At 41.6% G+C, this 24,592-nt stretch overlaps 1 protein-coding gene and 1 pseudogene across 1 annotated transcript; both read right to left on the minus strand.

Annotated features, from left to right (window-relative positions):
- Positions 1 to 7,244: 7,244 nt before the first annotated feature.
- LOC119903397 (trace amine-associated receptor 13c-like) lies at positions 7,245 to 8,360 on the minus strand. Its single transcript, XM_038719528.1, has 2 exons — positions 8,191 to 8,360; positions 7,245 to 8,061 (listed from the first exon to the last, which is right to left on the minus strand). Exons 1-2 carry the CDS (start codon positions 8,358 to 8,360, stop codon positions 7,245 to 7,247), a joined length of 987 nt encoding a protein of 328 aa, XP_038575456.1.
- Positions 8,361 to 17,367: 9,007 nt separating this feature from the next.
- On the minus strand, positions 17,368 to 18,489 carry LOC119903394 (annotated as a pseudogene).
- Positions 18,490 to 24,592: the final 6,103 nt, after the last annotated feature.

Below are 24,592 nucleotides of genomic sequence, written 5' to 3' on the forward strand. Positions count from 1 at the left end.
ATTTTTTCAGGACTTGCAGATGTGTGGCCAGTGTTACCATGAATCAGCGTAACATTTATTAATACATGTCTAAAGAACTATTTTAAGCAAATCACTTAACCTGAATATAGATTATTACATAATTTTAGTTGTCACTTAATTATAATGTTACTTCTAATACGTTAATGTTAATAAGCTAATGTCAAGACATGATCATGTTAGCTTGCATTAGCTTTTTTAGTCCATTAAGGAATTAAGAAGCGTTACATCGCCTACAGCCTTTCTACTAACAAGTGTTATGCCGTCAAACACATTGGTAGAATCAATTAATTGAAAGTTAATAAGTTAAAGTTCCGCCTGTTGACATTTTGTTTTTGTAAAACACTACCAGGTGGAACAGTAAAAGTTAAGACAGCTTAACAGTTATCTTAAAGTTAAGAGAGTTGCACTACCCATGGTGTCTGATCAGCATCTTGATATGCCACACCTGTGAGGTGGATGGATTACCTCGGCAAAGGAGAAGTGCTCACTAACACAGATTTTGACAGATTTGTGAACAATATTTGAGAGAAATAGGCCTTTTGTGCACATAGAGAAAGTCTTAGATCTTTGACTTCAGCTCATGATGAATGGGGGCAAAAACAAAAGTGTTGCGTTTAGAATTTTGTTCAGTGTATATTCGTAAACAGTCCAACATACAGCCAATAACAATATGCCATGTCATCATACAAACTTACAGCCAATCACGTTATGTCACGTTACCAGCAGGCGCAGGCCCCTGAACACATCTGACCATCCGAGCACATCTGGTACCTACACTGTGACAAGCAGAACGCATAAGCTCGTCCCCACCACAGTAGAGGTACCACACGATTGTCATCTGCCACTGGTCCATCAGCCGCTGAGAGTCCACTTTCCGCTGCCAAAATCCTTAAATCAACAGCGAAATCAGCTACTGACTGAATACCCTGATGAAGAGAGAGTAATCTATCTCCTGCCTCTCTTCCCCTAACTGGAAGATCAAATACTTTCTTTAATCTCATCCACAAAAGAGGGTAAATGGTGGCAAATGGGAGAATTACTTGAACATAATGCTGTGGCCCATTGAGCCGCTCTACAAGGCATGAGCTTATCGTGAAGGCTAACGCCGGTCATCTGTATCCTCCAGCCCATTTGACCAAATTATTCTGTTATGATTTGTGTGTGGCAGACTCAAAGTGCGGACACAGAACACTCAAGACATCAAGTAAACAAAACAATTATCCAAAAGGTGAGTAGTGTGGGAGCAAGTGGCAGGCAGGTGGTTCATTTACACATAGCTTACCTTTCTTCATAAGTTCTTTTTAATTGGTAGTAAAAGGTTAACATGGTCCAAGGCAGCTCTATAAGCTTTGTACTGCAGTATTTAGAAATAGCTGTGTCTTTTTATATGAAAGTTGTTTTTACAGATTTATTATGGATATGGTTTAGGCTGCCAAATTTTACATAGAATATTAATATTATTAATACTATATTAAGATTTTGCTGATGAATTCTCCTGTTCCCAGACAGCCCCAGCTTCTCCTGTTTCCCCCATTCACTTTCTTTGAGTGCCTGTGAAGCGGTGCGAGGCAATTTATTTTATTTTAATAACCACACAATCAACCTGGTGGTTTTACGTGTAAAGCATGTGAGAGTACGGTTACAACAGCCACCATGTATACAACTGTAGATGGTCTTCTACTTAGTATAGGCTTTGTCCTCTATGGCTATTGTTGGGTTTGCCATTATGCACGCATGAGAAAAGCTTGTCCACACCCACCAGCAGCGTGTGCCTCTCCTACGTCCATACCTTGTATATATATACAACAGTGAGACCTAGCCATCAGCTCACATTTTTCTTCAGCACTGAGCTGTCTAAAGAGCAGAAGATTATCAGCAAGAAGAGAAGACACATGTACGACAACACTGTCTTCTCCAGCCCTCTTCCCTTGCCGATCGAGTGGTGCGGCGATGAGCCCACTGTTGAGAATTATTGTGAGCCAGCTGTCAGGTGTGAAGAAGTTTCAGAGACTGATGAAGACTTAACATAGCCTGGTGCCAGCATACAACATGTGAACACGTCAAATGCCAACACCAAATCTGAAGGATAACATCTTGTGGTCCCTTTTATGTTTCTGTCTTCTCCCTAGTGCCTGTAGGTTTCTCTATTAGGTCACCTTCACCTAGAACACCTAATCTATCTGATGTTTAGATTCCAATGCTTCGTCATTTTGGAATCTCTCACTATCCAAGAGTTGTACTCTAATCTGTGGAGCCAGTTAGTTCTTGTAAACATTCTTGTATGGCTCAACCTTGTAAGATTCGCTGATAAGCGCTGTGAGATAACTGTTGTTGTGATTTGGCGCTATATAAATAAAATTGAATTGAATTGAAGATTCCCAGAGAACACAGATATCTGCTAGCCTGACGTCTGAGCTACTAGCTCTCTAGCTAATCAGTCTATTGTTGTCTTTTTGACGAGGACAAGTACGTGTGAGAAATACCTAAAGCTATAATGTCAAACACTTATGGGGTCAGCTAAATTACTCTAAGCTAGACCTGTCTTACCTTTCCCTGTTACATCAATTAAGACATCTAAGAATTACTCTCACACCCATGAGTGTGGCTACGCTACCTCGTATGTACCCCCTGGCAACACTGTCTGCCCCTGCCCCCCTCCCCTCATCAGGGGAGCGACACGGTAATGAGACCACGGGTGTGGACCCCCTGGCGACTGTGTCTACCTCTGTCTCCTGGCTGCAGCTGGCCGGATGGCCTTCATGCAGCCTGGCTCCGATGTCACAAACTGAGCATTTCCTCCTCAGCCTACCTGGTGGGGGGTACGGAGGCTTTGCACCCCCCTGACTGTTTGAGAAGGTCTTTCACAATGTGGCCTGTGCCCCCCTAAGCGGCGGAGCACAGAGTATTGACTCATCTCCTCTAGTGGCCATGCCTTCCCATTGGCTGTTTTCCTGCTCGATGGGCAGATGGATGCACAGCTTAAACCACCGGGGTCACAGGCTGCAGTTCACATCCCCCCTTCACCGGGATAGTGAAGTCCGTGCTCTCCCCAGCTCAGAACGCCTCCCTCCAGGCGGAGCTTGAGGAGCTCCTGGAAAACCATGCTATCTCCAGGGTTCCTCTGGGGCAGGAGAATCAGGGGTTCTATTCCTGTTACTTCCTGGTCAAGAAGAAGATGGGGCATGAGGCCCATCCTTGATCTGTCACTGTTCAACAAAGTGATTATAGAGAGACCTTTTCGAATGCTTACAGTAAAACAGGTGTTGAAGGGTGTATCTCTGGCTCCCCTCCATTGACCTTAAGGACACGTACTTTCATGTTCATGTCATCCCAGAACAAAGAAAGTTCTTGTAGTTCTCTTTGCGATGGGCCCAGTACAAGTACAAGTGCCTGCCATTCCGTTACTCCCTGTAACCGAACGGCCATCCCGACACTTTCTCCAAGCGTGTCGAGATGGGTCTGGAGCTGGTGCAGCAAGTGGGCATCAGGGTCCTGTTTTATCTGGACGACCTGCTGCTGCTGGCACTGTCTCTGTGCAGCTGTCCCACCTGGGTTTTGCGGTGAACTGGAAGAAGATTGATCATCTCCCCTCCTAGAGGCTCACCTACCTGGGTGTGGTGTTGTACTCCTCTTACTCGAGAGTGTGGCTCTTTCAGGAGAGGGAGAACGCTCTGATGGAGCTGCTCTGCTGTGTTGTTCCATGGGCGGTGGTGACGGCTCTGACGATGATGAGGCTTCTGGGTCCCATGTCAGTGGGTCACGAGGTGGTCCCCCTGGCCCTCCTGCACATGAGGAGGTTACAGTGGGGGTTCATCCGGTGAGACAGAGGCAGCGCCTGATCTGGGCCACCAGATCAGGGTGGAGGCACCTCTCGTCCGGGCGAGGGCCCCCACTCGACATGTTGTCCGCATCTCTGATCAACACGCCAGGAATATACTCCGCTCTGATGGAGAGCAGATGAGTGTGCGCCTACAGGAGAAGCCTCCTGGCTAAGCACAGCAGCTGCGCCAAGCGCACCCCACCTTGGCGGTTTATGTAGGCCCCTGCAGCCTTGTTGTCGTGGGGCTCACTGGACCTTGGTTCTCAGAGCTGAAGAAAAGGCACTATGGGAGTCGATGGCTAAGTCTCACCATTGTGTATATTTACAAGGTACAGACATAGGAGAGGCCCAGGTTGTGATTGGGCGTTACCAAGCTTTTGTCAGTGGCGCATGCGCGCGTAGGGTTAAATCCAATAGCGATAGCCTTAAACCTCGAATATACTCAGGAGCGGAAGTGGACATGGAAAGCTGCGGACCCCGTGGACGCGGATCACTTCTGATAATACTACTTCAGTCAGCTTGGCAGACATGTTCCACACATGCGCAGTAGATTGGTTGATGCCCTGGTAGCGCTAGTCGCTGTGCTGTCACAAAAAACAGGAGGCACGCGTACCCCCTCTGATGACGATTTTTTCGGCACACGGACCCTAGCGGACCCTCGCAGACGCGGAAACTATAATCCTTGCCTTAAAGGGCTGCGCCTATACTCATAGAATCTGGAGTTACAGTGCATAACTACCGATCTTCCTTGTGATACAGGTAACGTGACTTGTTGGCCACCACTGCCTCACCTCCACGCCAGGCAAAGCAGACGCAGCGTGAAGGCTCAGGTAACAAGTAACTTCAACAAGATTTGCTAGCGGACATCTCAGTGATTCTGGAGGAGGACAAAGATTATGTTAAGTGCTCTGCATGTATGTTACAACTTGATTGGGCAATCAGTGCAAAGATCTCTCTCAGCATGTAGAAGTAGAGCAGAATTGAATTAAAGCAGAAATGGAAAGTTTGTTAGCAGGTTTGTGATTTGTATTGTGGCATACACCATTTTCTCATCTCTAAATGTGCACATAATGTGGATTCACAACCTGCACCAGTTAAACAGGCCAAAATTGTACATGTCTGTTGTATTTATAGTGCTCTCTGTAATCTGGTGTCTCTACGCAGCCAAAGATTGTGAGTCTGTTAGTGAGGGAGGAAGCTCCACTGTAGACACCACATTACAACCCGAGTGTTTCCATAGTTCCCACAACTTCAACTACCAGATCGCTAGCAGACTGCATGTCTACTTCAGTTGTCACATTCTCCCAGTGTACTATATGAATAATTTAAGCTTATAAACGTAATATTTTTGAATCAGGACTTTAATTATATGGGTGAAATAACTTATGAAAAATAAGGTGTGTTAGATGAAGAAGGTTACAGCTGTTATTTCAATGTGTCAGATAGACAGTTAATCAACATGTAAGTAAAAAAAAGTATCAGATAAGTCTCAAATATTAGGATCAGGGCCAACAAAAACTTGATTGATACCATAGTAGCTAGGTGTTGATTTTACTAGCTTGCTAATAAGCTTTTATATGTTAATGACAATACCAGATGTCTTTACTTGGAAGGATGCAAACCAGTTGGAGGAGTAAAATATTTTCTTTAAATATTTGTACTGTCCCCTCCAAAAGTATGTTTTTTTGTTGTTGTTCACTTAAAACATTTAGGTTTAGGATCAAAAGATGAGTATGAAACAAGAGTTCAGAATTTCTGCTCTCATTTCCTGGTATTCACATCTAGATGTGCTAAACAACTCAGTACATATCACTCTTTGTGTGAACCCACCCATTTTTCAAGTGAGCAAAACTAATGGAACATGTGACTGACCAATGTTTCTTGTTGCCCAGGTGTTGCCTTTTAGGTTGATTGTCCAAATATTAAATAGCTCTGCATGACTAGTCTAAGTTTTCATCCTTGGTTCAAACCTATAAAGACTGCATTTCCTGTTAAACCAACATGAAGACCAGAGAGCTCTCTATGGGAGAAAAGCAAGCCATTGTCAAGCAACTCAGAGAGCAGAAATATAGAGGCCACACCACAAGATGCAAACCACTCATCAGCAGTAAGAATCGGAAGGCCATATCGAAATTTGCAATGAAGTAAAGATGAGAGTAGATGAGACACAAAAGTTCTGGAACCCAATCTTATGGACTGATGAGACCAAGATTAATCTCTAGCAAAGTGATGGAAAGGCCAAAGTGTGGAGAAAGAAAGGAACTGCTTATGATCCGAAGCATACAAGCTCATATGTGAAGCATGGTGGAGGTAATGTCATGGCTTGGGCGTGCATGGCTGCTTCTGGATCAGGCTCATTAATATTTATTGATGAAGTAACTGATGATGGTAGCAGCAGAATGAATTCAGAAGTGGACAGAAACATTTTGTCTGCCAATTTACGGATGGAAGGAACTTTAGGGGAGGAAATTTATCATGCAGCAGCACAATGAGCCAAAGCACACTGCCAACAAGACAAAGGACTTCATCAGGGGAAAAAAGTGGAAGGTTTTAGACTGGCCAAGTCAATCAGCTGACGTTAACCCAACAGAGTGTGCATTTCACCTCCTTAAGAGGAGACTGAAGGGAGAAACACCCCGAAACAAACAAGAACTGAAAGAAGCTGCGGTAAAAGCCTGGAATAGCATCACAAATGAAGAATGCAACAGTTTGGTGATGTCGATGGGTCGCAGGCTTGAGGCAGTTATTGCAAGCAAGGGTTATGGCACCAATTATTAAATGTTATTTACTTTAAGATCATTTGTTCCATTACTTTAGCTCAGCTAAGAATGCTGTGGTCTAATACAAACGGTGATATCTCCTAAGTTGTTTAACACATCTAGATGTGAATACCAGGAAATAAAAGCTGAAATTCTGAACTCTTGTGTCATACTCATCTTTTGATCTCAAACCCAAATGTCTTCAGTGAACAACAAAAACCTTACCGTTCCAATACTTTTGGAGTGGACTGTATTACCTTTAAGTAAAACATACAGTCATGTTTAAATTGTGGTTTTGAAGACAAATCACATTCATTTATGTTTTATATTTCAGTTAGATTGATTTTTGTATTTCTTCAATGGGAAAAATCTTCTTGATGGTCAGCCAACAGCAAATATGCTAGCAGGTAAGCTTATTGCTTCTCATTAGCACATTGGCCACTTTAACCTATGCTAAACTAAATCACCTTTGATCGTCATTCACCATCCCCTACAAAATAAATGTTTACTATAACTATAAAAATATACTATTTATATATTATTTAAAAAGACAGAAGAAAGAAATTTTACTTCCACTTTTCGGATTTTGAATTCAGTGAAAACATTTGTAGAGCAGATCTCATTTCAGTCATGCCACCTCCTCTCTACAGTATGTTGGCCTCACAGGAGCCAGGCTGCAGAATCTGCAGAGTAACAATGACTTTAACTGATTTTCTAAACCAGGGGTAGAACATGGCATAAATCACAGGGTTTAGACACGAGTTCAAACTAAACAGATAAATCACAAAGGTTCCAGAAGAAGTATTGAGCAAACTGTCATCTGCAAGAGACACACAGTAATATGGGCAGAAACATATTAGGAACACAACTACAAGAACACCAAGAGTCCTGGCTGCTTTCAGCTCAGATTTCTTTGTTGTTAGAGTCACTGAACGTTGGAGTGTGACAGCTGTAATGTGAGAGCGCATGGCACGAGCCTGAGACACAGCCACTACAAACACTCTCATATACAGAACTATGATGACAGTAACTGGAACAATAAAGGTCAAAACAAGGTTAACAGCTTCTGTGATACGGTCAACTACAATCACACACTCTCCGTAGCAGGAATAATACCTTTCTGGTTGAGTCAGGTCATCTTTTACAAAGAGACTGCAGTAGAAAACAGAACAGAACCAACACAGACAAACACACAGTTTAACTCTTCTCTCAGTGATTCTGGTGGTATAATGCAGAGGGTCACAAATAGCAACATATCGGTCAACTGATATGAGCACCATGTCTCCTACAGAAACAGAGGGAATGATGTACGCTACATACTTAAATAGAGAACACATGAGGTCACCAAGAAACCAGCATGATGTTTTTCTAAGGATTTCTACTGGCATCAGCAGGAGGCCCATGAGAAAGTCTGAGACAGCCAGAGAGAGGAGGAGGATGTTGGTGGGTGTGTGGAGCTGCCTGGAGGGAAAGAGGAAAGTATCATCACACATAGCATCAGACAATAGTGGAAATGGAAAAAGTAGTATCACATTTCTCATATTTCTAAAACTTATTAAGTGAAGGTTCTGCTGAGAAATTGATCTCTGCCTGAAGTGGGAGACTGAGATGATGACAAGCAGGTTAAGAGCCACAGTGAGCAGAGAGATGGAGGACAGAAGAGTGTTCAGAAATACAGCTTCGGACCGAGGAAGTGTCGGCTTCCTGCAGGAGGTGTTGAGTTGTGGAAAGCAGAGCTCTGCTCCGTCATCAACCTCCATCAGACAGTGAGAGGAGGAAAGGAGGAGCTGCAGCTCTGGCAGCTTCTGACCAGAACGTTTTATCATACAGTTGATTTATCTCTTTCTGACACTGAGTTTGCCCCTCATCTCCTCTAACTCTCTGTCTCTATTGGACACTGATATCCCTCCTCTCTTTTCCTTCATATGACACCATCATGGTTTGTGGTTAAAATATTACTGCTCAGGGCGTTGCAGAAAATGCATTGGTTGAACTTGAATGAGAAATTTGCATGACGCCAACACCTTTTACTCACAGGAGGAGCACAGAGTTAACTGCTTTTATTAAATTAGCTTTTTACTTTAGTTTTTGGGATTACAACATAATTGATTTATCTTCAGTTCCACTGTTGTTGTTAGCGTTGGTTGGCACCAAGCGGCAAACTTCCGGTCTCCCGCCTGATGCCAATACGGAAGCATCTGAAACTGCAGAAGGGAGTCAATCTGCATAAAATGCCCAACTTTACAGCAGAATAAAACATGTTTACAGCCTGGTTCAAAAAATGGTTTTAGTGCATATCGCAAATTTTGCCCTTCGTGACAACTGTGAGAGGGGTGAATGTTTTTATAACTCACCTGTTTAAATTATATTAAGCCTTAAAGTTCTGCATTATTAGGGGCGTGGCCGCTTTGATTGACAGGCACCTTTAGCCGCTGCCACTGCTAACACTCGGTCCGCCGTCCGAGCTCTGAGGCTCAGCCTGTCGGAGCCTTTTGGACATTTCTACATGCAGATACTGGATGAATAATGGCAGGCTGTGCAGTTCATTGGAGAGAGAACCTCCAGGAAATCCGTGTTCTTCTTGGTGAGTGAAATTCCTATATTTTATTTATGTGTTAACATTTAACAGGTATCGCTGTCGGCATATAGCTTGTTAGCTTAGCTCGTTATGCTAATTAGCCAGATACGAGCAGACCAAAGCTGCTAAGTTAGTGTAAGTAAGTAAGTTGGTGTGTTCTAACCGCAGCTTTTAATGAGTCAAAGACAAGTCAGCAAGAAGAGAGAAGCCAAAATGTAACTATTATTAGATTAACCTTAGTGTTAGACATTAGGGTGATGCTTTGAAGAAAAGGCATCTGTGTGACATTAAGTAAAGGCTCAGCTCTCAGTTAGCTGACGTTATGTTAACGGTAACTTTTACTAACGGGCGATGTGAGATTTAACTACGTCCTGTAACGGAATCACTGTTCAGTTAGATACTAGTCAGATACTATTATAAGTGGCTGCACCTGATCCCGATGGACACGAAGGGATTAAAGGCAGAGAGCCGAGGGGGGAGCTGCTGCGGAGTTCTGCCTAAAACTGTCACGCTGAGGAGCACCGATGCCACTATTTGAGCTAGCTGTCCCTCCCAAGAAGAGCCGCGCACCTCCAAGTGTAACGTTACTGTTTAAAAACTTTAACGTTATACTATTCTTTGTGTCGAAGTACATATTAAAGGCAATTTAGAGTCATCAATAAGTTATTACATATCCTTGAGATTCAGCAAACAATCTGAGGTGATAACTGCATTTGATCAGCGACGTTTCTGATAAGAAGCTTAAGAGGTGGATGCATAATTCGGCAGAACAGCAGTTGTAGGCTACCTGCAGAGATTTGCATCCACCTTTTTTTGTCAGCATATAATGCGCATTATGCCTGCAGACAGGTAGCTGGGCTGTAACTAGGGCGATGGTTTAGTAAAGGCGAGAAATTAGGTATGTGAGAGCCGCTTCTGAGTTTGCTTAGTGGATTACAATTTGCCAAAAAAAGTAGTACAGTTCAGTAAGAAATATGAAATAAGATCCTTATAATAAATGTTCAATAAGATCTGACTTGAGTAGTTATTATTGCACAGTGTCCAGCAGAAAACCGTATATTGCACATATTAGGAATTATTATATTTGCACATAGCCATTAATTATTATATTTGCACATAGCCACCCCTAATTACTGCCATATGCCAGAGAGGTTTTCATGCTGAGCGATCTCAGAGTTCAGTAGCTTTATGGCTCTTTGGAAGAAGCTGCTTAACCATTGTTGTCTTTACAGGTGCCAGAGGAGCTGATTGCAGAAGCCTCCAGATGTGATTAGCTGTGTCCAGCTCTTCAGGAGAGAACAGCTCCAGCTTCCAGCTCTTCAGCTCCTGCTTTTCTTTTTACTCACAACACCTGAACACTACTGACGTGAAATTATGACACTGGGTTCTTATCAATACATCTCAACACATTTCAAGTCATACAAAACTACTTTTACATTTGTAACCTTTTAATATTTATAATAGTATTATAATAGTTTTCATGAATGCAAGACAAGAGTTTAATTCGTTAAACTTTTGCTTTAGTATCAGGAATACTTTGTTATAAAGTGTATCAAACTAATTATACATAATAAAATAATTCTTCATTCATCAGTTTCAAATTTTAATTTTAAATAGTCTGATCTAAACTTAACAATATTATAGTTAACAGCTGTAAATGAAAATATTAAGATGTTATTTATAGGCTAATATGAAAGGTTGATATTAAACTGTTTTATTTTGACATTTCTTTAAGAGACAAATGTGACATTGACTGAGAAGTTACTTTGTTGTGAAAAAGAATTATCTGCACACTGAATAGTTTTGAAGCCCTGTAGGAGGTGTCATTTATTGCGACCTCTGAGAAGCTCTTGTGTGGTTTACATTGTATAGACTCACCTATTTAATACATGCGCATTCGGTCAGCTCTGAGACCTCAGAGTTTGCAACGTCACAATAAAAACCACCTAGTGGGATTCATAATTACTCTGTACTCAGATCATTCTTTGTTTCTGCACTTACCCACAGGAGGTTTGGATGTGCCCACATTATTCTGTGTTTAAACTAGACTTATATCAGAGCAGCAAACAAGGCACTCTTCAGAAACTTCAGGCTCTGTCATACAGCATATGGGTACTGGGTGTATGGCTCCTTATTTATCTTAAAGTATAAGGTAGAAAGTAAAAATACTCCTACACACACAGAAATACACTACATAATTACTTTTCAATATTTCATGTGAAACACGTTGGGAGTATTTTCACTTTTCAACTTATCCTAGACTGATGTTCTTTAGCAAGAGTTCAGCTGTAATGTTTGATGTTTTATCTGTGGTATACGATTAGCTTTTCAGTAAGTAGTAAAGACAGGAAATGCTAATATATATAGAATTTATTACAATATGAACCATAAACCATATCTTTTTTTAAATGGACCTATAACACAAATATGGACAATATTTAAAACTCAACGTAAACAGAAAGAGAGAACGCCTTTCCACGTCAGTCCATGCCAACAGATACAGACTTCCACGACAATAACAAGGCTTCCAGGTCTCTGCAGCTCTCTGGCACCAGGTGGGACATCTGATCCACAGTGTGACTCTAGGAGGCAAATGTGTAATAAATGCTTCAGGTGATGAAAAATATAAACTAAACAATACAGATGAGTCTTTAATAAATAGAATATTGTGGTGAAGTTAATTTTCTAACATAATTCTATTCAAAAAGTGATTCTCTGATATATTCTAGATTCATTACAAAAAGTGAAGCATTTCAAACCCTTTTTTTGTTTTCATCGTCATGATTATGGTTTACAGCTCATGGAAATAAAAACTCCAGTATCTCAAAATGTATAAACATTTTAGAATAAATACATTTCTGTATTGTAAATTATACAGAAATGTCAACTGGAGAAGAGCTCTCTAATCAGCTAATTAACCCAGAACTTTTCCTCAGTATTCAAATTTTTTGAGATGCTCTTCTAAAAGATGTCTCAGTGTTTTAATGTTGACAGCACTATTATGTCACATAAGTGGAAGAAATGGAACAATGGAGACAGTCTTTAAATGTTTTCGTGTTGTCCTCTTCAGACAGACAATTTTATATCAGCTGTCAAATGTCCTGTAGCCAAGTTGTTCTAGTAACGTTACTTACAGTTAAAGCTGGCGTGGAGGCATCAGATCCTCAACAAGAATCTTGTGACAATTATAAAAAGTACCTTTCTCTCTTGTAGCAGACCTAAAAATTTTTAGTTATGCATTTTAATAAATTTATGAGAATTGATACCCAATTATGAATTAATATTCATAAAATCAAAATTTCCTCGTTAAGGGCACCACCGGAGTTGTTATAATCCTAGAGTCTCCGGACCTCTAGGTAGTTTTGAATAATTATACAATTATTACTAGTGATCAGTTAGTTAATAATCGCTCAATTATCTTAAATCAGTCAGTCAGTCTCATATCTAAAGGGTCAATTCTCTTGGCAGGAACTAGAAATAGGCAACACACACAGCTCTTGATTATATTACAGTGAATTTATTCTCTAACTAAGGTGATAAAAAGATGGTTGGATACAGGGAACATAAACATTTACTGAACAATGAGCCTGGAGGTTCGGTTGTGGGAAGCATTTTACTCATACGGCATAGAAGAGCTAATGAAAGTAAACTAATGCTATAGTTTAGGAGTTAAATGGACATCTGATCACAGAACGTGTGTTGAGTCTTACTGCTTGTCGACAGCCTGCTTTTGGCCTGTTGCACGGGTCCCACGCTAGCTGCCCGATCCTGGCTTTTTGCTAGGGATTCTCCGGGGTTCTCCGTGTCTGATTGAAAACGCCTCCTCCGTCTGGCAATTCGGCTGTTTTCAGGTTTCCTTCGTTGTAGCTGGCGAGACCACGTGGCTTGGTCTGACCTCGGTGAAGTTGGCTCGACGAAAAAGGCTTAAAATGGAACTTGGTCGTTCTGAATTAGTCCAGTGTAACTTAACGGACTGATAACTTTAACAAACAAAAGAAATAAAGAAAATAAAACAAACTGAAGGGCAGATCGATGTCTCGGCACTTCACGTGTGTAGCTTCAGGCGAACAAAATGCCTGTCCCTCTGGCCGACTGAGGGCGTTGCCTGGCGCGGCACGCCGACGCGTGCCGAAGCGTCCAGAAAGCAGAGCAGAGCAGGGCAGAAGAGAGCCAACAGCGAAGAGAAGAGAGCGAAGCGAGGTCGCGTGTCGTTCCCCAGGGGGCGTCTCAGGTTTCCCAAGGGACTGCCTTTCTAAACTTAATGTTTAAAGAAATCTATTTGCACGTATTATAATCAAATATTTTCCACAATCGAACTTCAATGGTTGAACGGTTGTACTGTTCTAAGCATTTGGTAACAGGAAACAGTTGTCACATTATTGGTCAGGATATTTATTCATTTAATGGCATTTCCGACGAGGGCATGTAATACTTATTTCGTCCACTTGGGGGAGCTCAGGTTACATGAGGAAAGCTTGGATTAAATCAAAGATCGTCTCTCCTTAGGAACTGGGGAATTTGTTGATTCATCCTTAAATTCAAGCTGGCGGTTAAGAGTATAGTAAAACATTCCTTTGTCATCATTTCTAAAGGAGGTTTGTAGGAAAGTATTATGAACAAGCATTGATTACATCAGATGAAGGAGTGTCTTGCTGAAAATAAAAACACTGCACAAGTAACTTCTTTTCAGCACTAATATCAACAACAGATAGCAACAACAGTTAACATAACTACTCAAATAGAGGCAAACGTAATCAGGTAACTAAAGATTTAATTAAACTTAATTAAATGCTTTGAGTCTTTGGAGAATGCAGTCCTTTGTCATCCAAAGTTTGGCGTCTGGACCATGTCACACTTGGGTGAGACAGGGGTTTTCCTTTTTGATGTGGTAATAAAACAAAGAATAAGGTCAGTTGCCACGGAAACGTGTGTGGGGGGGCCAGTTTTGATAGGCTGTTTAGGGAAATGCCAATGGCTGGTTTGTGTCCCTTTGTCAGTTCAACAGTCAGGCCCCGCGTTATCAGCTTCGGAATCAAAAAGGTGCCAGTTTTAAGGTCAGGCTAGCACTTAGAGAAAGCAACTTTGACCCCTCCCCTTCTTCTCTGGGGAGGAGAAAGGAATTTAGGGTAGCTCCAAACTTATTCAATGTAAAATGTACAAATCCACACCGTTGTTCACTACACTCTCAAGTGTCCTATTCCAGACAGTAATTCCCCACAGCCCTGCCGACAGCAGCAACGTCACTCAGTATAGCGGTGTGGGGAATTAATTAACGTGATAACAGCCATGGCTAACTTTTTACAAGTTATACAGCTTCCATCATGTAACTAAGGACTCTACCGCTAGCTTATTACGTATATTACAAGTAACATACTGAGGTGACCTCCAAATAAACGACTTGTAACTACCATTATGTAAAAGGGTTAATTGATTTGCTTCAAATTGTTCATCTGAGCCGTAAGTAAACGTTAATGTAATTAATAACTGATTCATAGTTAACTGTTAACGTTGGTCTCAACAAAATCTAACATTAGTGTTGAAAAATAACGTTACCCCATTTATATATTAAAATGCATTTAAAACCTTGTGAAGTTTAATGTCTATAACAGATATGCGAGTTATTTTAATATTTTACGGTGTCTTACCTTGATGAGCTGACGACCATAAACTGATAACAAAATGGTCACAGGTTTCAACCTCCACCGTACAGCACCGGGGGTTTAGAAGCTACCTCTGCTAACGCAGAGTAGCATATAGCATTAGCTCCTTAGCATGAGCTAACTCGGTCATGTCGAGCTAGGCGGGAGTGGTTTCAGCAACACGTCACCTCAGCTCCACCCACGACCTACCTCTTTGCCCATTTATGGTTATCCGGGAGTGATGCGCGGTGACGCAGTGCCAAGATGGCAACGGCCAGCTCCGCCCTTCGGGCTTCAAAACAGCTCTTCAGAAACTAACGGGTGACGTCACCGATACTACGTCCATTTTTATATACAGTCTATGGTTGGCACCCAGAATTCTGTTGAACGACTACTTCATATTTATATATAAACCGGACAAAACTGGACATTGCTTGGAGAAAATAAAGCGAGGTAGTTGAACTACCTGGTGAGTTAAAAAAATATGTGTCTTTATCTGTATTCCAGCTATCGTTGTACTGTGAACAACTTAGCGTAGCATAGCCCTGATTGATCCGAACTCCATTCAAAAAACACACATTTTAAAAGTTGTCCGGCTGACTTCCTGACAGACCTGACAAAGCATGAATTCATTGGTTTAACAATTCGGCATCATATTGTAGTTATTTTGGCACCAGTTTGATCTGTTTATTGCAAATAAATCACAGCAAAATGTTTACTTTGGGTTCAAACAAATGTAGTAATCGAAGGTATTGTTTATTCGTGTTATGATGTTGTGTGTGAACACTTGTCAGTTTTCTAGCGATAAAACCCCTGCGAGGAGAGCGTTGCGAAGATTAAATTCACGTTGGATGTGAACATGCCATTACGTGGGGATTGTGTTATCCTGGAAGATCAGAATTGAAATTCCACATCATCTAGTCACTTGCGCACTTGTGCAAATTGCTTCGACACATTTATGCAAATGATTATGTACAATTGTCTGCTGTTTCCTACATTATCAATTACCTACTGTCACGTTGATCACAAAGTATTACACTGGTTCTATGCTGAATAGTCTTACCCCCCAAAACATCTAGACTAGGCATAAGTACACTGTCTAAGTCACATGCATTTTTTCTGCATGTCTGTAAGGCTTTTTTTCTACAATAAATTGATGAAAATATATATTGTAATGTGAAGAACAATCTGTGGCCCAATAGACAGGAACATCAACCTGAGGGGGTGTGTTCCATGTTTCCAATCCCTCATAATGTATAACTCTTTACTGTTGAAATTGTACTATGCCATACCGAAAAATAGCAGCCTTGTGCATTTTCAATCATTGGCATCCAAACCTTAGCCAGAGTTTACAAATACAAATAGTTTTGCAAATGTTAAAGACCAATAATGTACCAAAGCGACTGAGAAAAACTGTAAGAATAACGTATTTTCACTTTATTGACTGTACTATAGTATATGTAACAAGAATTAATCAGAAATGCAGAAATTTGCGTCAATATCCTATATTCAGTGTTGCAATAGTTTTTCTCAGTTGTTTACACAATAAAACTGGTACCTAAGACACAATGAACACAACCTGTAATTGATGTACCAACCCCTTGAAAAAATATAAGCACATTTCCTGCTTTGCACTCAGCTTGCAGTTTTACTGTAAAAACATTCAAAACACCACACACAGTTCTTTATGCACATAGACGAAAACATAAAATGGTACGTAAATGTTCCACTATGACTTTCTATATACTGTGTATCTGTCGAGTTACTACAAAAAAGTCAGGATATTTGCAGTCATTCTGTTTTGAAAGTGTCTTTTTGGACACAGTGTGTTAGCATCTGAAATATGTGCTCTAGATGTACAGGGTTTTGCAGATGGTGAAGTAGTAATGAGAAAGGAGTTTATGGATTATGGAATGCATTTTTTGTGAAAGCAATGAAAAATTCAGTTTGTCCCACATACATTTCTGTTTAGTTTTTACAATCTGACTTGAGTTGACCAACACAGGTTAGCAATTGAAAGTACTGTAATATGTTTGTCATTTCACAGCTTACTAGAGGAAAATGGATGAACTGAACAGAGAAACAGTGCATGGTGCTTATGATATAGTTGATGTTATTCCTTCCTATAGATAAAGAGCATTTCTATGATCTGATTATTCAGATTTGTGAATCTTTGAACGGCCAGTTATTGAGAATTTGTAATTGATTCATTTGAGTTTACAGATGTGTATATAAATAACAGTTTATATACAAAATGAAATGTGTCCATAGAACAAAGTATTGATAATTGTCACGTGTATTTAAAATTCACAGTTATTGCTGTTCTATTTTCTTCTCTTACATGCTCGACCCACCTCTCCTGTCACATTTGTAGGATATAGAGATATGTTATAGGAAGTATAGTCCCATTGTTTTCCGTTTCTACCAACTAGTAATACTGTTTTATACAGCATTTAAAGACAGAGAAAGAAATTTTACTTTCATTGCTGGATTTTGAATTCAGTGAAAGTGCTGTAGAACAGATCTCATTTCAGTCACACCACCTCCTCTCTACAGTATGTTGGCCTCACAGGAGCCAGGCTGCAGAATCTGAAGAGTAACAATGAGTGTAACTGATTTTCTAAACCAGGGGTAGAACATGGCATAAATCACAGGGTTTAGACACGAGTTAAAATAAAACAAAAACAGCACAAAGGATGCAGATGAAGTATTGGGCAAGCTCTCCCCTGCAAGAGACACACAGTAATATGGGCAGAAACATATTAGGAACACAACTACAAGAACACCAAGAGTCCTGGCTGCTTTCAGCTCAGATTTCTTTGTTGTTAGAGTCACTGAAAGCTGGAGAGTGACAGCTGTAATGTGAGAGCGCATGGCACGAGCCTGAGACACACAGCCACTACAAACACTCTCATATACAGAACGATGATGAGAGAAACTGGAACAATAAAGGTCAAAGCAAGGTTAATAGTATCTGTGATATGGTCAACTACAATCACACACTCTCCGTAGCAGGAATTATACCTCCCTGGTTGAGTCAGGTCATCTTTTACAAAGAGACTGCTGTAGAAAACAGAACAGAACCAACACAGACAAACACAGAGTTTAGCTCTTCTCTCAGTGATTCTGGTGGTATAATGCAGAGGGTCACAAATAGCAACATATCGGTCAACTGATATGAGCACTATGTCTCCTATTGAGGCGGAGGGAATAATGTACGATACATACATAAACAGAGAACACATGAGGTCACCAAGAAACCAGCAGGCTATTTTGCGGAGGATTTCTACCGGCATCAGCAGGAGGCCCAACGAGAAAGTCTGAGACAGCCAGAGAGAGGAGGAGAATGTTGGTGGGTGTGTGGAGCTGCCTGGAGGGAAAGAGAAAAGTATCATTACATATAGTATGGGACAATAGTGGAAATGGAAAAAGTAGTATCACATTTCTCATATTTCTAAAACTTATTAAGTGAAGGTTCTGCTGAGAAATTGATCTCTGCCTGAAGTGGGAGACTGAGATGATGACAAGCAGGTTGAGAGCCACAGTGAGCAGAGAGATGGAGGACAGAAGAGTGTGCAGAAATACATCTTCGGACCGAGGAAGTGTCGGCTTCCTGCAGGAGGTGTTGAGGAGTTGTGGAAAGCAGAGCTCTGCTCCATCATCAACCTCCATCAGACAGTGAGAGGAGGAAAAGAGGAGCTGCAGCTCTGGCAGCTTCTGACCAGAACTTTATCATACAGTTGATTTATCTCTTTCTGACACTGAGTTTGTCCCTCCTCTCCTCTCTCTCTCTCAGTCTCTGTTGGACACTGATGCTCCTCCCCTCTTGTTCTTGTTCATATCATACCATTCAGCAGCGTAGTTAGCCCTATAGCCCCGGATGTTTTTTGAAAAGCCCCGGATCTCAGAAGGGTTTTTAAAAATCAAACAACAAAAGGCGGAAAATTGAACTTTACTTGCTTAACTAACGTAACGTGCACGGGAGCGAGGGAGAGAGAGATTATTGTTATAATTCATTCTCCTGCAAATTAGCGAGAATAAGATGATCCAGCTGTAGCTCTGTCTGTCCTGCTCCACCTGAAGCTGTGAGCTGCACTTTAGCAGAGGCACTGAAAATAACTTGTGTAGATTTGTGGTGAGGTTAATCACCTGATAGGCAGAGGAGGCATTATACATATTTCATTTCAAAATCTATGTCTTGTCCCCCCCTCTTTTCCTAATGTAAGCCTTCCTGGCTCCGGTGATTTCGGAGCTGGTTCATATAGGAGGTGGTTTACTAAGTGACCAGTCAATCACTCACACGCTCCACATCAGTCGCAGAAAAAATGTATAGAAATGTTGAGGGAGAATAAAAAAGTTGCTCGAAGCCGGTGCAGCTTCTTCTTTTGTGTTGCTGTTACTTCTAGCTGAAGGCAGCAGTGACGATGTCTGCAGCAGGGGTGGGTACATCTAATGTAGGACTACTCTTAATTTCGCTACATTTTCCATTCGTACCTTTTATAACTTAACCAGTCTGTAATCTGCATTTGCTTCATTAACAGAAATGAGTTCATCCAGGCTGTGCGCGCAGTTACGCAGTAAATCGCTGGTTGGGCACTTGTCACAGTCACAGAGCTGGGCGGATGCAAACATTTAGAAAATCAGGCAAATATCTTTTCAGTTTAAGGCTTTACTGTTCTACTAATACAACTGAAATCTAGTGAGCGCACACCATGGCACTGGTGGCCTGTTGGAAAGCAGCCTGCGTCGCTCTTTCACGAGCCGGCAAGTGAAATACTTTCACTTTCCATAAACGGCGCATTAGAAGTGTCTTTAGTCTCTGCAGAGCAAATGTAGACTTCACACTGTAACATCTATGTCAGACGATCACTGCATTGATTCAGATATATTAAAAGTGTCCTGTTGTTGATCAGAGCATCGCTTTGGACATTGGTTTCTTTTTTTTAATACACATTGGTTACTATTTGTTTTATAGTGATGTCAAACAGGGAGTCCATAAACAGAATGTCACCGGTGAAACTAATCTTTCCCTCAGCAGCTACCAGCTGTTATTTTATTTTTCAGATGCAGAGAGAGAGAAAGAGAGAGAGGGAGATTATGTGTGACGCACAGCTTCCTCTGTATGCAGGTTTACCTGCTTCAACAAGGAGCTGCTCTCGTTTAACTGCCACAATAATTCCTTGCACTGTGAACATTATTTAGATGCTTCAGGAATAATGAGTGTATTGGCAGCCTGTGCTACTGCAAAACAAGTGGTTAGGTTGGCTACATCTCCCTAATAAAAGGCACAGGTAACAAAAGTTGGCTGGGCAGCAAAAGTGATATTTTAAAGTGATCTTATAAACACCTTCATGGAGATTTAAAAAGGAAATAATTGTAGAAATAGCTAAATTACAGATAATCAGCTTCTTCACTGCATTTGAAGGAATATTTTAATGGGCTACTTAAAAAAACAAACTCATCAAGTTGCCTAGTCTATTGCAATAGACAGTCCATTTTTACTCTGATAGCCTATCTTGACCTTTCCTCATGTGGACACATAGGGGCTGTGATCCTGCACAACAAAACATCCCCACACTACCATGGAGAGTAGGTTGGAGAATCCGTGGTATGGATCCCTTCCACACGGTGCGGCACGCAGGTGGACCGCGGATTAATTGCAAAGTTTATGATTTATGCTGTTTAACCTCTCAAAATATCCTTTATTCTGGAATTGTCAGAGAACCCAGTTAGATTCAGAATGAGCAGAAAACCTGCTGAAACACAGTCCAAAAAAGTCCAGGAGTTTATAACTGAATTAAAATCTACAGGAGAAACATATCTGAAAGCAACCCAGAATGCCTGAGAGCTGCTCTGTATTATAGTTTATAACTTCCCTTGCCATCCATCCCCAAATGTTCTCAATGGGATTTAGATCAGGAGAACACGCAGGATGGTCCAAAAGAGCAACTTTATTCTCCTGGAAGAAGTCCTTCGTCAGGCGGACGTTGTGAATTGCAGCGTTGTCCTGTTGAAAGACCCAGTCATTACCACACAGACGGGGGCCCTCAGTCAAGAGGGATGCCCGCTGCAACATGTCCACATAGCCAGTCGCTATTTGACACCCCTGGACAACCTGAAGCTCCATTTTCCCATTGAAGGAAAAAGCACCCCAAATCATGATGGAGCCTCCTCCACTGTGCCGCGAAGAAAACATCTCCGGTGGGATCTCCTTGTCATGCCAGTAACGCTGGAAGCCATCAGGACCGTCCAGGTAAAAATTTTTCTCGTCAGAGAATAAAACTTTCTTCCACCTTTAAATGTCCCATGTTTGGTGCTCCCTTGCAAATTCCAAACAGGCAAGTTTGTGGCGTGGGAGGAGACGCGGCCTTTGAAGACGTTTTTTGTTCTTGAAGCCCTTCTCTCGCAGATGATGTCTTATGGTTATTGAGCTACAGTCAGCATCAGTAAGTGCCTTAATTTGGGTCGAGGATCGACCTGTGTCTTCACAGACAACACGTTGGATCCTGCGGCTCAGTGCAGGTGAAATTTTTTTGGGTCTACCACTTAACTTTTTTATCCCATAACTCAGGATCTTTTAAGAAATGTAAAATTACTGTCTTACTGCGTCCAACCTTGGCAGCGATGGCGCGTTGCGAGAGGCCTTGCTTGTGCAGCTCAACAATCCTGCCACGTTCAATGAGAGAAAGCCTTTTTGCCTTTGCCATCAGGAGATCATGACAGTGTGACTGCCTGAAGATCAATGACACGAAAGCCATATTTTTGTGCAGATTTGACCTTTTTATGCCTATGGTCTTAAACTTTTGATCAGCTGATGAACAGCCTGTTTGAGTTTAAATGCAGTTTTCAATAAATTGCCTACTCTCTATTTTTTTGTCTCTTGCTCCTGTTTCTTCTTTTGGCATTTTGAAGCAGTACTTACAACCCGGTTATGATCCACCAGCGCGAAATGCGAGTTTCCCCCAGTCTTAAGATTTTGTTCAAGAGTGTATTATTATTATTAGACACATGACATTACAATTTAGCAACATCAAAATGAGACAGTTAATAGTGTTGTTTTGAGTTTTGTTGTGCCGTATAAGTAGAGGATGTTTACTGTTGCTTTACTGCTTTACAGACATAATTTTGGGGTGGGGTGGAGGTCAATTATTATGTGAAGATATTAAGTTTTATGGGCTGGGCTAAGCCCCCAATGTTTCAAGATCCTAAAAACACCCCTGCATACCATCATCATCTTCATGACTTTCTCTCCACTCCAATTTCAATTGATGAAATTGTATCTGTCGTTATGGAGAATTGAACAAACAAATAAATTACAACCACAGACTGTATACAAGCATATAATTATATCATCAAAAAGTTGATTTATTTCAGTAATTCCATTCAAAAAGTGAAACTTGTATAATGAATACATTCATTCCACACAGACTGATATATTTCAAGTGTTCATTCCTTTTAATTTTGATGATTATAACTGACAACTAATGAAAACCCCAAAATCAGAATCTCAGAAAATTAGAATATTGTGAAAAGGTTCAATATTGAAGACACCTGGTGCCACACTCTAATCAGCTAATTAAGTCAAAACACCTGCAAAGGCCTTTAAATGGTCTCTCAGTCTAGTTCTGTAGGCTACACAATCATGGGGAAGACTGCTGACTTGACAGCTGTCCAAAAGACGACCATTGACACCTTGCACAAGGAAGGCAAGACACAAAAGGTAATTGCTAAAGAGGCTGGCTGTTCACAGAGCTCTGTGTCCAAGCACATTAATAGAGAGGCGAAGGAAAGGAAAAGATGTGGTAGAAAAAAAGTGTACAAGCAATAGGAATAACCGCACGATGGAGAGGATTGTGAAACAAAACCCATTCAAAAATGTGGGGGGAGATTCACAAAGAGTGGACTGCAGCTGGAGTCAAGAACCACCACGCACAGACGTATGCAAGACATGGGTTTCAGCTGTCGCATTCTTTGTGTCAAGCCACTCTTGAACAAGACCCAGCCTCAGAAGCGTCTCGCCTGGGCTAAAGACAAAGGACTGGACTGCTGCTGAGTGGTCCAAAGTTATGTTCTCTGATGAAAGTAAATTTTTGCATTTCCTTTGGAAATCAAGGTCTCAGAGTCTGGAGGAAGAGAGGAGAGGCACAGAATCCACGTTGCTTGAAGTTTCCACAGTCAGTGATGGTTTGGGGTGCCATGTCATCTGCTGGTGTTGGTCCACTGTGTCTTCTGAGGTCCAAGGTCAACGCAGCCGTCTATCAGGAAGTTTTAGAGCACTTCATGCTTCCTGCTGCTGACCAACTTTATGGAGATGCAGATTTCATTTTCCAACAGGACTTGGCACCTGCACACATTGCCAAAGCTACCAGTACCTGGTTTAAGGACCATGGTATCCCTGTTCTTAATTGGCCAGCAAACTCGCCTGACCTTAACCCTATAGAAAATCTATGGGGTATTGTGAAGAGGAAGATGTGATACGCCAGACCCAACAATGCAGAAGAGCTGAAGTGTTGTGGTGGCAGCCCGGCTGACGGTGAGTGTCCTGGTTTTTTCTCCTTATCAGTTTTTCTGCTTTTTTCCTTGGTTTTCTGTTCCCTGCCTGCCTCCCTGTGTTTTCTCCCCTGTGTTCTCCTCCTCTCTCCCTCCGCTCCTGAGCCCAGCCAACCACCTGCACCTCATCAGCCACCTCGTCAGCCTGGCACACCTGCCAATAATCACCTCATGACTGCCTGTATTTCAACACCGGTTCTCCACACCATCCTGGCTTGATCGTCGTTGCTCCATACCCGGTGCCACCCCCACGTTCAGGCTTTCATGTTTCTTGTTTTTTCACATTTACCCCGTGCCTTGTCGCTGTCTTCCCTAACCTTGTCTCTGTCTGTTTCCCTCCCAGGTACACTCACCCTCGTCCTCCGTTTGGCTGGGCTCATCCACTGGCCCCTTCCTCGGCCCCTGTGTTCCCTGGCTCCCTGGCCCCCTGTCTCCTTGGTTCCCCGTGCCTGTGCTTCCCCGACGTCCTCCCCTCCAGTCCCTCTCACCCTTTTTCCCTCAAATAAACCTCCTTCCCTCAGAGTGCTGCATTTGGGTCCTCTCTGTCCACACACCACGCAATCCCATAACATGAAGGCCACTATCAGAGCAACCTGGGCTCTCATAACACCTGAGCAGTGCCACAGACTGATCGACTCCATGCCACGCCGCATTGCTGCAGTAATTCAGGCAAAAGGAGCCCCAACTAAGTATTGAGTGCTGTACATGCTCATACTTCATGTTCATACTTTTTCAGTTGGCCAACATTTCTAAAAATCATTTTTTTGGATTGGTCTTAAGTAATATTCAAATTTTTGGAGATACTGAATTGGGGATTTTCATTAGTTGTCAGTTTTAATAATCACAATTAAATGAAATAAACATTTGAATTATATCAGTGTGTAATGAATGAATATAATATCCAAGTTTCACTTTTTGAATGGAATTACTGAAATAAATCAACTTTGATATTCTAATTATATGACCAGCACCTGTACTAATGAGAATGTTACAGGTCCAGTGTAATAAATCTAGGAATGCTGCTCTTCTGTTGCATTCATGTAAACTGGCAATGCAGTATAAACAACGGAGTCTCACTTATAAATGAGCTTTTGGTACGTCACAACTCCATTTACAGCTAAAGCCAAATGCTCTATGTAATTTATTTCCCCTCTTCACTTGATAAAAATTATACAATTGTTTTGCACTTTTTGTAGCCATTGCTACAAGATGAACCAGCTTGTTA

The sequence above is a fragment of the Micropterus salmoides genome, unplaced genomic scaffold, assembly GCF_014851395.1.
Source record: "Micropterus salmoides isolate LMB-PRFRI ecotype aquatic unplaced genomic scaffold, ASM1485139v1 Ms_hic_scaffold_15, whole genome shotgun sequence".
NCBI lineage: Eukaryota > Metazoa > Chordata > Actinopteri > Centrarchiformes > Centrarchidae > Micropterus > Micropterus salmoides.

What these genes read in the sequence shown, in the direction of transcription:
- LOC119903397 (XM_038719528.1), bottom strand. Translation starts at nt 8,360, where the DNA reads ATGGAGGTTGATGACGGAGCAGAGCTCTGCTTTCCACAACTCAACACC. An exon ending in ATCTCAGTCTCCCACTTCAG is followed by an intron (nt 8,062 to 8,190) that starts GCAGAGATCAAT and finishes CTTTCCCTCCAG; the next exon opens with GCAGCTCCACACACCCACCA.